Source organism: Cephus cinctus, unplaced genomic scaffold (genome assembly GCF_000341935.2).
Source record: "Cephus cinctus unplaced genomic scaffold, Ccin1 Ccin1_scaffold1043, whole genome shotgun sequence".
NCBI lineage: Eukaryota > Metazoa > Arthropoda > Insecta > Hymenoptera > Cephidae > Cephus > Cephus cinctus.
Window position 1 is genome coordinate 849825 of NW_014333574.1, and position 12985 is coordinate 862809.

The 12985-nt window shown below is 35.1% G+C and overlaps 6 protein-coding genes across 13 annotated transcripts; 4 read left to right on the forward strand and 2 right to left on the reverse strand.

Moving 5' to 3' along the window:
• Positions 1 to 5: 5 nt before the first annotated feature.
• On the forward strand, positions 6 to 1293 carry LOC107271836 (NADH dehydrogenase [ubiquinone] 1 beta subcomplex subunit 8, mitochondrial). Its single transcript, XM_015748295.2, has 4 exons — positions 6 to 336; positions 635 to 858; positions 921 to 1079; positions 1153 to 1293. Exons 1-4 carry the CDS (start codon positions 252 to 254, stop codon positions 1210 to 1212), a joined length of 528 nt encoding a protein of 175 aa, XP_015603781.1. The 5' UTR covers positions 6 to 251; the 3' UTR covers positions 1213 to 1293.
• Positions 1294 to 1540: 247 nt separating this feature from the next.
• On the forward strand, positions 1541 to 5153 carry LOC107271825 (FK506-binding protein 15). 3 transcript variants are annotated; one of them, XM_025089132.1, is made up of 13 exons: positions 1541 to 1683; positions 1823 to 1990; positions 2047 to 2569; positions 2633 to 2833; positions 2941 to 2976; positions 3060 to 3251; positions 3340 to 3757; positions 3834 to 4123; positions 4185 to 4313; positions 4392 to 4562; positions 4672 to 4755; positions 4871 to 4894; positions 5014 to 5153. In XM_025089132.1, the coding sequence occupies exons 1-11, from the start codon at positions 1604 to 1606 to the stop codon at positions 4747 to 4749; spliced, it is 2286 nt and encodes a 761-aa protein (XP_024944900.1). In that variant the 5' UTR covers positions 1541 to 1603; the 3' UTR covers positions 4750 to 4755; positions 4871 to 4894; positions 5014 to 5153. The 3 variants fall into 3 exon arrangements, with proteins under 3 accessions (XP_024944900.1, XP_015603767.1, XP_015603765.1); XM_015748281.2 differs by lacking the exon at positions 5014 to 5153 and having other exon boundaries at positions 4871 to 5009; XM_015748279.1 differs by lacking the exons at positions 4871 to 4894; positions 5014 to 5153 and having other exon boundaries at positions 4672 to 4774.
• LOC107271826 lies at positions 5035 to 8025 on the forward strand. Of its 5 annotated transcripts, none has more exons than XM_015748283.2 (6): positions 5035 to 5173; positions 5782 to 6072; positions 6144 to 6252; positions 6322 to 6669; positions 6733 to 7054; positions 7125 to 8025. In XM_015748283.2, the coding sequence occupies exons 2-6, from the start codon at positions 5783 to 5785 to the stop codon at positions 7664 to 7666; spliced, it is 1611 nt and encodes a 536-aa protein (XP_015603769.1). In that variant the 5' UTR covers positions 5035 to 5173; position 5782; the 3' UTR covers positions 7667 to 8025. The 5 variants fall into 5 exon arrangements, with proteins under 5 accessions (XP_015603769.1, XP_024944901.1, XP_015603770.1 ...); XM_025089133.1 differs by lacking the exon at positions 5035 to 5173 and adding an exon at positions 5228 to 5466; XM_015748284.2 differs by lacking the exon at positions 5035 to 5173 and having other exon boundaries at positions 5604 to 6086.
• A 128-nt stretch (positions 8026 to 8153) lies between these two features.
• Positions 8154 to 9390, forward strand: LOC107271835 (39S ribosomal protein L46, mitochondrial). Its single transcript, XM_015748294.2, has 4 exons — positions 8154 to 8314; positions 8468 to 8806; positions 8864 to 9006; positions 9096 to 9390. The coding sequence occupies exons 1-4, from the start codon at positions 8260 to 8262 to the stop codon at positions 9366 to 9368; spliced, it is 810 nt and encodes a 269-aa protein (XP_015603780.1). The 5' UTR covers positions 8154 to 8259; the 3' UTR covers positions 9369 to 9390.
• Positions 9216 to 10811, reverse strand: LOC107271834 (probable 18S rRNA (guanine-N(7))-methyltransferase). 2 transcript variants are annotated; one of them, XM_015748293.2, is made up of 5 exons: positions 10641 to 10811; positions 10530 to 10567; positions 10274 to 10452; positions 9783 to 10206; positions 9216 to 9711 (listed from the first exon to the last, which is right to left on the reverse strand). In XM_015748293.2, exons 1-5 carry the CDS (start codon positions 10677 to 10679, stop codon positions 9567 to 9569), a joined length of 825 nt encoding a protein of 274 aa, XP_015603779.1. In that variant the 5' UTR covers positions 10680 to 10811; the 3' UTR covers positions 9216 to 9566. The 2 variants fall into 2 exon arrangements, with proteins under 2 accessions (XP_015603779.1, XP_024944904.1); XM_025089136.1 differs by lacking the exon at positions 10530 to 10567 and having other exon boundaries at positions 10641 to 10781.
• Positions 10812 to 11279: 468 nt separating this feature from the next.
• LOC107271828 (THO complex subunit 3) lies at positions 11280 to 12880 on the reverse strand. The gene is made up of 2 exons (XM_015748287.2): positions 12665 to 12880; positions 11280 to 12323 (listed from the first exon to the last, which is right to left on the reverse strand). Exons 1-2 carry the CDS (start codon positions 12848 to 12850, stop codon positions 11541 to 11543), a joined length of 969 nt encoding a protein of 322 aa, XP_015603773.1. The 5' UTR covers positions 12851 to 12880; the 3' UTR covers positions 11280 to 11540.
• Between the last annotated feature and the right edge of the window lie 105 nt (positions 12881 to 12985).

Genomic DNA, 12985 nt, shown 5'->3' on the forward strand with positions numbered 1-12985 from the left:
CGCTACTTAAGAAACATGGCCGCCCTTTCGAATAATACCCTCTTATATCTATTTTAATATTACAGAACATTTCAGGTTCTATCTAAACGAGTTTTCTTAACATCACGCGTACACACTATGTTAACGTTTATTATAGAATTTTTCTGGGTTTTTCAATCTCTCTAGTGCTCCATTTCGAAATATGGCTACACACACGTTATCGATTCTTATTAATCGTATCTCGAACTCTTGTTACGATCAACACATCAAACATGGCATCTTTGGTAAAATTCGGAAGACTTTCCTCCCAATTGACTCCAAGAAAAACAGGATATTTGTATGTGATTGTCCGGAACTGTAAGTTTCATTATAAATTAATTATTGCCTTCTTTGTTACATATTAAAAGAAATTTTCCTAACTTCTGTTCTCCATCCACAGGTTATGATATTACATAAGTTTTTATAGATATTCACTATACAGAAAGCTATGAATTTGAATTGTATCTAAATGACAGACTGCATGTTTCACATTTGTGGCAATCGCTGTGATGTTAGTTAAACATTTATTAACAATGTATTATTCATTCAGTAAAGCATATAAAGGAATTTATCAATGATTAGCTATATCTTAATTTTTATGACTTGATTGTTTTAGTTAAGAATGCTGATTGGAAACCTGGTCCATACCCAACAACAGAAGAGGAAAGAAAAAAAGCTGCTGCCAAATATAATCTCCATCCACTAGAGTATGAGCCTTACCCAGATGATGATGGATTAGGATCTGGGGATTACCCGAAACTTCCAGATAAAGGAGTTGAATTTAATGATCCATATTATCCATATGATTTCCCAGCATTGAAAAGAAATTTCAATGAAGCTGTAAGTTGGTATAAGCCTTAATGTGCTTTTTTCATGTTATTAAAAATATGCTTCAATATCAGGTACATAGGGAAATTAACATGCTTGGAGAAGATCGTTGGGGTGCTGGCAGAAAAACCCAATATCCAATATGGTTCTACTATGCAGCGAGTTTAGGTGTAATTGGTACCTTCATGGCAATTTTCTTCTGGACAAGAGATAATAAAATATATAGACCAGTGGTATGTACATTTTTTTTATACAGAATTATTTAACATGCTGTTAACTTACATTACATGCAACGCCAAATTTCAGTTGGAGAAGCAGTATCCTACACCTGGTGTAACACATTACACCTTTGAACCAGCCCGTTAAGCCAATATTAAAGCAATGATGTTATGTAGATAAAAGCAAACTCGTAATAAAAAACATGTATTTGATAGACATGACAATAGACATTATTTGACTGAATCATGAAAGACCCTAAATACAAGAAGCTGATTGAAAATTCGGATTAACATTATTCATATTTATTACTTAACATGGAGGGTATAAAAATTAAAGTTATGGAAATTATAAATTTATATATTTTCATATCCTCACCAAATCCTAGGGACTTCCTATTTTCCCCTGTACACAACGTGGTGTTACAGTCGATAATGAATCACGCGATAAACTGTCACTTGGTATATGACAGCTTATGATTATTCAGTCCACTTTTTTGGCTAAGTATTAAGAAACGATGCTTGTTTAATTAACTCATATTATGAGTGGAACGAAGCAATTGCCGAATATTAATAAGATCTTTAGAGAAGAGGATGACCTTAACTTCTTACCTTCTGGGGGGTATGATAGAAAACTGTTTTTATATATATTATTAAAAATTATATTTTGTAGTATAAAAGAATACAATAAATCTCTATCAAATATAGACTAAATATATGTAATGCAAAAATACTTGATTAAATAATCATTTAATTTTCAGGTCTAATTTAGCGTCTATTTTTGGTACTCCGCAAAAAACTCAAAATCTTCCAACACCCTTACGATATACATCCCCAGAACAATCTGTCAGTGGTCAAAATGCATTCCAAACTATTCCATCAGCTAAGACAGAAGTTCTTCTTGCAAAAGCTATCCATGCTTTTAAATTGTAAGTAATTAGTAACAGTCAATTTATAGTCATAATTTTACGATATTATATTGCAGGCAAAAGGGCCATTATGTATCAGTTGGAAAGCTTGGTATGGCTTTAACAGGAAATATATCAACAAAGCAGTATCAATTAATTCTATATACAGGCAAACAAGATCATATATCAATCGTTACTATTACACCAGAGTTTTCATACAGTGTGCAAACCAATAATTATTCTTCTTATTATGATGCTAATAAGGACAACTGGTCAATTCTTTTTGATAATAGTGAAGCAAGCATAGAATTTGCCAGAGAAATTGCTCTTTCAAGATATTTTTCAAAAACAGAAAAACTTGACAATATAGTGTTATACCAAGATTTAACAGAAATAAAAAAAGACTCAGTTGTGAAAAAGGATGACAAAGTTTCCATCAAATATTTTATTATAGTAGAATTAATGCAACCTCTAAAGGTTGCTTCCTTCTCTACACAGACTGTTACAGAAGAATTATACGTAGATGATAATTGGGAGAAGCTTCTCGAAGGTCTTAGTGTAGAATCAAAAAGAATGATATTTTTACCACCAAACAAACAGGTAATTTAATTAACATATTAATCCATAAAATAAATTATCTACTATAGACATTATACACTATAGATCATTCTGGGGCCTCCATTCCCCAAAGACAAGGATGTTGCTTTGGAGATTGAGTTAATCAAAATATTTCCCCCAAAAGAAGAAGTTTCAAAACCTCCAGCTAGTGGTAAAGCTGCAATTCTTTCAAGAATGGCTAAGATGGGACAATCCATACTCCCCAAGTTATCAACATCCACGACAACAGATTCCGAGGATACAGAAGTAAGGATTACCAATCTTTTTTGTAATAGTTGCATGATAAGTCCATCAGGTATCACTAATTAATTATATAAATAACAGATCAAATATGTGTTAATATTTATTTGTAGGAAGAGCTTCAGCCAAAGTCAACACGATATAAAAGAGTGAGTACTTAAACAAAACAATGATTATATTATTGATACGCTAATCATAATCATAATGTACTTAATCCACACTTCCTTTTTAGTCCGAAGCATCGGGAATATCCTCCCAAAAGAAACAAGTGCATTCGATTCAACAACCAACTGATCAAATTAGTCAGAGTAGCGATAATGCTTTCAAGCCTGGAAATTCCGTACCACCCATTATGTCTACAATGCACAGACCACTGATTCCAGTCTCAGCATTTACAGCTCAATGGCCGCAAACTCCATTACAAGTAAATTCTGAAAAATAAATTATCCAACCTACGAACCAAATTTTTCTATTGATAACGTTGCATTATGTGAATTATAATCGTATTGCAGTCTCAGTATATGACCGCGGATGGTCAGTTATATCCTATGCATCAACAGACAATTGCACAACCAATTCCAGCTGCTATGGACCCGAATCTAAATATATTTTTAACAGAGTCTAGGACCCAAAGTACTGAAATTCGAATGGGCATGGCTAAGATAGCAGATAATGTGCAGAAACTTCTTGATAAGTTTCATGTTCTTGAAGTTCAAAACGCCGCGACGCCTGCAACCGATAAAACAATAGAGACTTCCTTGAGGATGTTATTAAATCTGCAACAAGTGGAGATAAAAAATAGCGAATTACAAAGAAATACAGTTGTTGACACAAGTGCTAGTGATAAAGAAATCGAGAAATTAACAGCCACAAATCAGGAACTTACAGCTACAATATTAATGTTAAAAAAAGAATTGAAAGACACAAAAGGTACTGAACTATTACACAATTAGTATTCAAGTATTTATATGAATTATTGTGATGGAATAGAATTTGATTCATTCAGATGAAGTGACTGATGCCAAGAAACATATTGCTGATGTTGAGCAAGAGAAGAAGAATGTGATTAAGAAAAATGATGCACTCACTATAAAAATTAATGATTTAGAAGGCTCATTGACAGAGACCCGAGAGGCCAAACAAAAGATGTCAAATGAATTGATAGAGGTAAAAGGAGTTGTTGACAATTACAAAAAACGAATAATGGAAATGGAAGATAAAATTTCTGAACTGGAGGAGAAGAATAATGTGTTAAAGAAGACTGAAATTTCTTTAAGACAAAGAAACGATAATTCTGTAAGTAATTTACTATTTATGCACTTTTTTAACAATATTAAATATATGACCTCCTTTGCAGAGTGGACTGGACAAGACAAGAGAAATTAAACGCATTATGAATGAAACCTATCAAACGTTGCAGGCCAAATTTACAGAAGATTTGTATGCTACGAGTTATATTAAAGAAACTATTGCATATACAATAAAGGTAAAATAGGTCAAGAAGAAAGACGCTTAAGATCGTTACATCTTTTCTTCTTTTAATAATAAGTTACTTCCTTTATAGAATATAACTTTGCAAGTACTGCAAGCAGATCAGGCCCATGAATCTCAGAAAAATGCAGAAATATTGAAATTGTCAAAGGAAAAGACAGAACTGTCTGAGGAAAGTGCCAAAACTGAAAATGAAAAAAGGGTTCGGAGTCCTGTTGACTTGCCACAGTTTAGTCAAAGTTCTGTAAGTCTAGGAATGAATGTAAAATAGAGTACATCCTACTAAACATATTTTTAAAATCAATTAATATTCGAACCAGTTCAATATGCGTATTTTTGGTCGTATGTCGTAGGTCATTTCCGCCAACCAAGACGAACCACCGCCCATTCCACCAATGGATCTGGATGAGGAGACTGATTGGTTACCATGAAATAAAGTTATTATTTACTTGTAAATTTTGCTTATTATTGCCTAAACCATAATACGACATGTGCGAACTATGTTACTGCATTGTAACATTTCATTCTATCTTGTCATATTTTTTATGTTAGGATTCCAAGAGTTCGCGGAAAAAGGTACCAATGAGTCACCTTATGGATTATTACCTATTGATAATAAACCATCGGAAGGATCGCTTATAAGTGAATCAATATTTGTTAATTCTAAATAGTCTGTTCACATTCTGTTATTTAAGTCTATTCCAGTGAGAAGGATCAAAGGACCTTAAAGATTTCTACGCAAAGTCGTTGGAATTCGATTCACAGAGGTTGGAAATATGAAAACACATGATGAGAGAGAAGAGATGCGCTGTAGACCAGTCACTTGTCCTGTGCCAGTTATGGCGAGAAGCAGTGGTATGTCTTTCATTCGATAAACTTTATTTTTTAAACTTCCAGAGAAACCACAGCCACGAGGATACACCTAGAAAATTTACTACACCAGTGGAATTCTCTGTGTGGAATTGAAAATTAGTGAAAAACTTGTAATCGCGCACGACACAGTTTGGCCGTCTCTCGAGAGGGAATTCCCTCTGTCTGTATTCACGGTCGACCATCTTGGCTTGTGTCACGCCAATCAAACCATTAAGACCTTAACCTCAAGGAATCCAATAGAATTTTTGAGAGAACTTTATTTCAACAAATAATGAGTTAATATTGAACTTTAAACAATAATATTTTCAGTCGAATGCATCCCCAATTCCTATCTCCTAAATATTTATTTTACATTTTGTTTTATTTTTTTATGCAATAGCACCATACTTTTCAATGCGAAGCTTGTTATGATAAATTCACATTAAATTTGGCAACGAATGTTTATAAGCATTTCATATTATTATAATTATAATATGTCTCTTTCTAAAGACAAGATCCCTTGACTTTAGTTATTGGAACTATGACATATCAGAATGACAGTTAACAGAGTCTCTTTTCACAATGAGTTTTTCTTAATGTATGGTGCATAGAATGGTAATTGATCTATTGGTGATGGATACGAATGCCGTGGAGGAGGACGACGTGTCCTTTCGCTTGGGGGAAATGTTCGATAGCTACGAAGAGCTTGAACATAAGTTGGAAAGGTTTTCACGCCGTAGTCTGGTTCATTATTGGAGGAGAGACAGCAGAACTGTCAACGGAGCTCATATGAAAACAGCTCGACCGATCAGCGAACGGCTCAAATATTACTCTGTCAAATACGCCTGTATATACGGTGGACAGAAGTTTCTACCACGTGGTGCAGGTCGAAGACAATCCCAGTCAGTTACACACTGTACGAATCCTACTACATTAAATTTTTGTTGTTTCTAATATTTCTCATTTCATTAAGGTCTATAAGAACCAATTGTCCAGCACATATAATGCTTAGAGCATCCAAGGACGGAACAAAACTTGAAGTTACAAGTGTGAACAACGAACACAATCACGAGATATCAGAGGTACAGAAAATAATCACATCGTATTTCTTTTTAGTATATCCTCACATAAATTTGGATATTGTTCATCAGGAACTATTTAAAAATCTTCCGCAAGAACGAAAACTTTGCGGCGAAATTAAACAAGAAGTGCAAGACCTAATGCAACTTCACATAGACCGCAAGAGACTGAAGGAATACGTACGCTTACGTACTAATAAAATACTCCGTTCCAAGGATTTATTCAATATAGCAGCAGCGAATAAGCAAAAACGAGAAATCACACCAGAGAGGGCATATCAGCTTTTTAAGAAAATTCACGATATAGAAAAGTTGCAGGGTAGAGAAGGTAGCGCAAAAATATACTCTGAATCCGAGGACGAAATAGCTCAGACAATAAAAAGAATGAAAAAGGAACAAGAGTCACCCTGGGGTCAAGATGTAAGTTTCAACTTGTCAAAGAGTAGTAAAATGAAAGTCAACAATGAATATTTTACTTAACAGGGTCTGTCGGCTGAGTTGGAAGTAAGCGAGGGAAATGACGGCGAGGATTCCTACGGAGGACAGTTGACTCAAGAAGAAGCTGTCGATGATATGGACACTGCTGAGGGTCAACTCCTGAGCGCAAACAACGAGGGTGAAATAATAACAGCTAACGGTGAAATAGTTGGTGAACTAGTAATGGAGGACGGCGACCCTTCTGTGATAGTGGAATCTATTGTAAATGCGGACGGCTCTGTATTCGTTGATGATAGGGAATTCAATACCTACTGTAATAATCATCTGACACATGCTGTACACGATAGTCGATCACCAAGATCTCAAGGTAAGAATCTGCAATCAACTGTACACTTCATAGTACAGGAAACTCTGACCAAATAGATCTACTGGTCTAGTTCTAGATATTGAAACAATGACGCCAAGTACTGAAATGGAGAAAATTACGACGAAGGGATCCTCCAGGTCACCATGTCCAACACAGCACAGTAGGTACATGTCACCTAGATCCCATCTGACACCAAAATCACCGGGGACACTGAACGATAACTCAGACTCTCGTGTCTGGATAATGAAGGAAGCAGTGTCTGCAGAAACAGAACCAGAAAGTGGTCCCGAGAGCGATACAAATGGATCAAAGAGTGCAAAGAATATCAAAGCCGATACGGATGCCACAGAGATTGTCCTATCGGAGGAGGCCAGTCATCAGCTTCTTCAAGAACAACTGGCCGTACTCCGTGCCGAGCAGAGTAAACTTTTTCACGAGACTGAAATGCTCAAGCTTAAAAAAGACAAGCTCAAGCTTCAGATGAACTGCTATACGAATGAAATTCGAAAGCAAGAAATGGAGAAGGAGAAACTAAGACTCGAGATCAAGTTGCTCCAATCCAAAGTTATGGAAGATACCAATGATGTTTCCCATTATATTTTTGTGCCTTGAGATCACCTAGTCCATTAGACCTTATCGGACGAACTTAGTTCTGTACATAAGTATCCATTAAGTATTGACGCACAAATGTGATCATGCGATTCGATCGGTTCGAGGACGACCTTGCAGGCCACACTTTGCAAATTACAACTGAATCGTATCTTCTCCCTTCCGCACGTCCTAAGAAAATCTGTAATCGCGTTAGACAGCGTCAACCAGGATATATTTGTTACAATGATATACATATTCTAGATATGAGAACAATGAAGAGGAGCGTTGTGATTTTAAATAGGCTAAACTATTCCCGAATTTAAAAAAAAAGACGCGTTGAGTCTACTGGGATTAATGTAATAAATTATTTTTGAAGAATACATGTTTCATATTATTCTCTATCCTTTCTATCAAATATATAGATAGATTTTCTGAAATGATCCAAACATTGATATGTCTTGTAGAACGTTAATTGAAAATACATTTTTTTTAATTCCATGGATTACACATGTGCGTTTTATTGTATTAAATGATGTCGGCCGCTGTCGGCAGATTTGGGTAGATCCCTAGCAGACAGTGCTTTTATGTGATGAGAATATTTTGGGTTAAAAAAAATGTTCAGACAATCACTAAGATTTTGCACAGGATTCTCGTTCAGCAAAGCAAAAGGTAAATCGAATATCTAAGCAGATCACATTAGTTTGATTGATTATAAAGAAATGCAAAGAGTATCAGCTTATTTGAGGTTATGTCTTTCTGTATTGTACTGAAATAGTAGTTTTGGACTAAATTACATATTTTAATCAGTTATATGTATTTCAGCTTTGCTGCAGCATGATGCTCGTTGGTTAGCAACAGAATCAGCTAATATTAAGTGGGATCTAATGAGTGCTGTATGTCTAGAAAGGCATCCAATCATTTCTAAACCTCTAAATGAATTGGAAGCAAAATATCAGGCAATGCTAAATCAAATTGAATATGAGAATAGTATGAAGTCGGACCATGAAATCAGAATAGAATTAGAAAAACAACTTTTACAATCACAAAATCAGCAAAACACTGAAATTGACTTGGATGTTGTCATCAAACAGACTGCCCAAGACTTTGTCGATGCTTCTGAAGAAGAAGTCAAGAACTTTAAATTTGCACCTAAGATAACTGGTACATTTATTACTAATGCAAATCATTTATAACGTGTAATTGAAAATATAATTCTAGAGGCTGATGAGAAGAACGTTAAAACTTCTTTGAAACGCAAATTGGACAAGAATCTGGTATTGCTTGTAGAGCAAAATGTTGGTAACAAAACTTATTGGATCCCTCCTCAAGGTTTACGCAGTGATGGAGAAACCTTACGACAAGTGAGTTTCTAATTCCACATTGCTTCAATAAAATAGAATGTTATAGTTTTTCTGAGTGCTACTACTTACTGACCATTTTTGTAATACAGACTGCAGAGAGAGTGTTATCAAATATTTGCGGACAAGGATTAACTGTGCAGTTTTATGGGAATGCTCCAATTGGAGTTTATAAATATAGATACCCAAAAGATATTAGAGACCAAGGCCTATATGGGGCTAAAATTTTCTATTTTTTAGCTAAATACATAAATGGCAATGTTGAAGAAACAGTAAAATATCAATGGTTAGATAAAGAGGAACTTCAGGCAATTCTGCCACAAGGCATACACAAGAGTATGTCACAATTTTTAATTGCTGATTAATAAAAGATTAGTTTAAAAATGACGTGATGGCTGATCATTTGCTTCTATTAGCAGAAACATTAGATATACTGACAACTTCATACATAATCACAGTAATGTTTTCTGTAACTGTTATTCAATAAAGCTTCGTATACAAGCGTTACAATTTTCATTGAAAAAAATCTATACATATAGGAGCATTTCGAAATTTATGAAACATTAGAAACGTCCACTTCTCTTGCGACCAGTATATCTTGAGTTTTCTCTAACTTCTCGACCTTGTCTTTTCCGCCTTTCTTTCTTCTCCAGAATCCAGTCACGACTCTTTTTTAAGGGTTTACCTTTCGCTTTCTTCATTTGTTCTCTGTTAAAGAATTAAATAAAACGTGAAATTTACAAAAACAAGACATTGAGCAGTTTATCTTTCCTCCTTACCTTTTTGATGTGTAACTAACTGTTGACGTGTCTTCTGTTCCAAGAGCTTTTGGAAGAGGCATTGAACCTCCAGTCATTAAAACCAAAAAAAACTTCTTTGCCTTTGTACTATTAGGAAAATCTACCACTATTCCACCAAAGAATCCAGCTTTCATAGCCTGTGTAGTGACTAGCTCTATTTGATCACTATTTTCTGGATAAAATTGAAATACAGCACGAGCTGAACGAGAAAGACACGCAAAAAGCGAAGAAAAGAATTGCTGTAACCGTTTCACAGGATTGTGTGTTGCTTTATCTGCATTACAGAGCCATTGCAGAGCTGATATACTGACTGCCCCATCAAAACTGCCAGCCCTAAATGACATTCCTTGACCCATGTCACCCAAAATTAAATCGCCTTCTACTTCACGTTCCAATGCAACATCTATACCATTAAACAATCATATTAACGTATTTATAAATTCAGCAAACTAATGCTATTCAATATTTACTAAGCATTGCTGGAGAAATATCAACTCCAACCCAGACATGTCCTTGATCCTCTAAAACACTTCCACTAAGACCAGAACCACAACCAATGTCCAGAAGAAAGCAAGCCTCATCCTCAGGAAGTAGAAGAAGTTCAATGGCACGTTCACACATCTGAACCTGAATATCTATCATCCGAGTACTGAAAATTCAATTCCATATTACAGAAACTACAGCTATGACATACGTAAATGATGCTAGTACTCAATTAATATTTACTTCTGAGTATATTTTCTAGCCTCTTCATCGTTGTAAAACTGTAATGACAAACTCTTGGGCTTAACAAAAATATTTTACAATGTTTGTAACATACTTAAAGCAACTACTTACCACTTCCGGAGGTGCCAAATGTTCCGGACGTCTAGACATTTTCAAATCTTGCAATCGCGTTTGCTTCAATCACATTAACTATAAAAAACACTTAAACACGTGATTTACCTGAGAGGTTCTGACACACATTAGCTCGTTACTCGTTGCTGACTGCTGGTCTGTTGTCACAGGCTTCCCCTACTCAGCGCACTTTTGAATTCTGTTATATACTGCGCGTCGTAGATGCGCATAGAATCAGCAGTATATGATGAGTATGAGAATTTGTGCAACAATAGAACGACTTATCACTGAAGAATTCTGCAAATCGTCTAAAGCATTGATAATCTAAATCTGGTCAGCCGAAAGGATGTTACTGTTAGCTTGATTATTTATTGTATTATTCTACCTAGATATATTCACGCGAACCTCAATACAGTACTTATATCGTAATAAATAGTTATAAGTTGTATAAGCTGAATTGGTGTACCATAATGACGCATCGTGCTCATTGTCAAGTCTCTGTGTACATTAGTTTCTATTGGTGAGTAGCGACTTTGTTTTATTGTCGATCTATGTTATTTTCATATAAATATTGTAACCAGTAAAAATTTAATATTTTAACAAGATAAAATTCTACCAGATGCTGTATAAACAAATTGGTCCAGTATACGGCAATTTTTTATATAGATGAGAAATATGTTAATACATTCATAACAATAAACGAAAAATAAATTAAAGGATAGTTTCTGTATTATTGAAACTATATCTTAAATAATTTCAAGTATTACAAACTCCGTACGACAAGACTGCGATGTAATACTCAGGCTATCTAATTGTATCTTTATTAATATGATCACATGATCCTGTTGTTCTTACAGCTAATGTACAAAATATTTACAAAACGTTCAAAGAGGTTTTAAGTTAATCACTGGCAAAACCAAAGACTTTGAGACTGCCAGCATCTCTCTTTCTATCATAAGTGTCTTTATCATCACAAGCATATGCCAGAAGATACTGCTTAGGATGCCATGCAACTGTAAAGGTTGCAGCTTCTACTGGAATATCAGCAACTTTTTCGCCAGTCTGAACCTCTCCTATATCAATAACCAAGTCTTCAGAAGCTGCAGCAAGTAACTGTCCATCATGTGAGAAAGAAATGGTTCGAACAGGCCATTCCAGTCTAGAAAACGTTCTTAAGCAACAAAGCTCATCAGCGTCCCAAAGGGAAACTAATGCATCTGCAGATCCAGTTGCAAAATATCTGCCAGTAGGATCGAATTCAATACAAATGCAAGTTCCTGGATGTGCTTTAATAACGTGCAGCAACTCCAAGTCAGGATAACTGAGTATATGGACACAACCTTGTCCATTAGTGAGGTAAAAAGTGTCTGAGTCTTTGTTCCAAGAGATTTCATTAACTTCAAAATTGAATTGTTCTTCAGCACGAATTTTCATCACTCGTGCATCAATAAAAGTGACCAAGTCTTCTTTATTTCCTACTGCTATGGTGTAGCTATCAGGTGACCATGATATGTTTATGTTTTCACCACGTGTTCCAATATTTGCTGTACATTTTTGCACTCGTGTATCCCAAATTCTGACTGTTTTATCCCCACTTGCAGTTGACAAGAGCTCTGGATGAAATGCATGCCAGCAAAGTTGGTCAACACTACCTCCATGACCACGAAAGGTAATCTCCTGTTTCTGTGAACAGAAATATACGTAGTAAATAGGGAAGTAATCAAGTGTGATGATTATGGTTAAACAACCAAAATATTAAAGAAATATTTTGGGATGTATGAACAACACTTGATAAAGCGATTAATGTTTAAACACAAAATGCCTTTAAGCAGTGAGAACCATTGTACTTTACCAGTGTTATCAAGTACAGGTTTTGCATTAGAATCTTGCGAATTCATCCAAGAAATAATTAATTCAGAGTAAGTACTAAGTCGTAGATTATTAACAAAATATATTCAGCATAATAAATAAGATAAAGAATTTACTTTGAATTTAGTGATTGTGTACAAGCAAGTTGTATTTACCAATCGGTCAGTTCCCAATGAAAATATGCAGACACATTTATCGAATGATCCTGAGGCCAACAATCGGCCGTCGCAGCTCCAACCAACGCTATGAACTTTTGCAGAGTGACTTTGCTGCTCCCTTATTTTATTATGAGACTTAAAATGAGTTATAAGTTCATCCACGCGTGGTGTTAATGACGCCATGTTTCGTTTCCTCCGTCACTTATATACGTAAAAGGGGATACTCAATAGTGCGATTGGAGTCCATTTTTTTCTTTTCTCTTCTTCTGGCGCGTTTGCAATGAACTGATCTTGAAAATACGTCATAACTTTGTCGTG

What these genes read in the sequence shown, in the direction of transcription:
- LOC107271836 (XM_015748295.2), top strand. Translation starts at nt 252, where the DNA reads ATGGCATCTTTGGTAAAATTCGGAAGACTTTCCTCCCAATTGACTCCA. An exon ending in GTATGTGATTGTCCGGAACT is followed by an intron (nt 337 to 634) that starts GTAAGTTTCATT and finishes TGATTGTTTTAG; the next exon opens with TTAAGAATGCTGATTGGAAA. An exon ending in ATAAAATATATAGACCAGTG is followed by an intron (nt 1,080 to 1,152) that starts GTATGTACATTT and finishes GCCAAATTTCAG; the next exon opens with TTGGAGAAGCAGTATCCTAC.
- LOC107271825 (XM_025089132.1), top strand. Translation starts at nt 1,604, where the DNA reads ATGAGTGGAACGAAGCAATTGCCGAATATTAATAAGATCTTTAGAGAA. An exon ending in AACTTCTTACCTTCTGGGGG is followed by an intron (nt 1,684 to 1,822) that starts GTATGATAGAAA and finishes TTTAATTTTCAG; the next exon opens with GTCTAATTTAGCGTCTATTT. An exon ending in AGAATTGAAAGACACAAAAG is followed by an intron (nt 3,758 to 3,833) that starts GTACTGAACTAT and finishes TGATTCATTCAG; the next exon opens with ATGAAGTGACTGATGCCAAG.
- LOC107271826 (XM_015748282.2), top strand. Translation starts at nt 5,771, where the DNA reads ATGGTGCATAGAATGGTAATTGATCTATTGGTGATGGATACGAATGCC. An exon ending in ACAATCACGAGATATCAGAG is followed by an intron (nt 6,253 to 6,321) that starts GTACAGAAAATA and finishes ATTGTTCATCAG; the next exon opens with GAACTATTTAAAAATCTTCC. An exon ending in AGTCACCCTGGGGTCAAGAT is followed by an intron (nt 6,670 to 6,732) that starts GTAAGTTTCAAC and finishes TTTACTTAACAG; the next exon opens with GGTCTGTCGGCTGAGTTGGA.
- LOC107271835 (XM_015748294.2), top strand. Translation starts at nt 8,260, where the DNA reads ATGTTCAGACAATCACTAAGATTTTGCACAGGATTCTCGTTCAGCAAA. An exon ending in CTCGTTCAGCAAAGCAAAAG is followed by an intron (nt 8,315 to 8,467) that starts GTAAATCGAATA and finishes TATGTATTTCAG; the next exon opens with CTTTGCTGCAGCATGATGCT. An exon ending in ATGGAGAAACCTTACGACAA is followed by an intron (nt 9,007 to 9,095) that starts GTGAGTTTCTAA and finishes TTTGTAATACAG; the next exon opens with ACTGCAGAGAGAGTGTTATC.
- LOC107271834 (XM_015748293.2), bottom strand. Translation starts at nt 10,679, where the DNA reads ATGTCTAGACGTCCGGAACATTTGGCACCTCCGGAAGTG. An exon ending in GCTAGAAAATATACTCAGAA is followed by an intron (nt 10,453 to 10,529) that starts GTAAATATTAAT and finishes TTGAATTTTCAG; the next exon opens with TACTCGGATGATAGATATTC. An exon ending in TATTTCTCCAGCAATGCTTA is followed by an intron (nt 10,207 to 10,273) that starts GTAAATATTGAA and finishes TTAATGGTATAG; the next exon opens with ATGTTGCATTGGAACGTGAA.
- LOC107271828 (XM_015748287.2), bottom strand. Translation starts at nt 12,850, where the DNA reads ATGGCGTCATTAACACCACGCGTGGATGAACTTATAACTCATTTTAAG. An exon ending in CATTGGGAACTGACCGATTG is followed by an intron (nt 12,324 to 12,664) that starts GTAAATACAACT and finishes TTCTGTTCACAG; the next exon opens with AAACAGGAGATTACCTTTCG.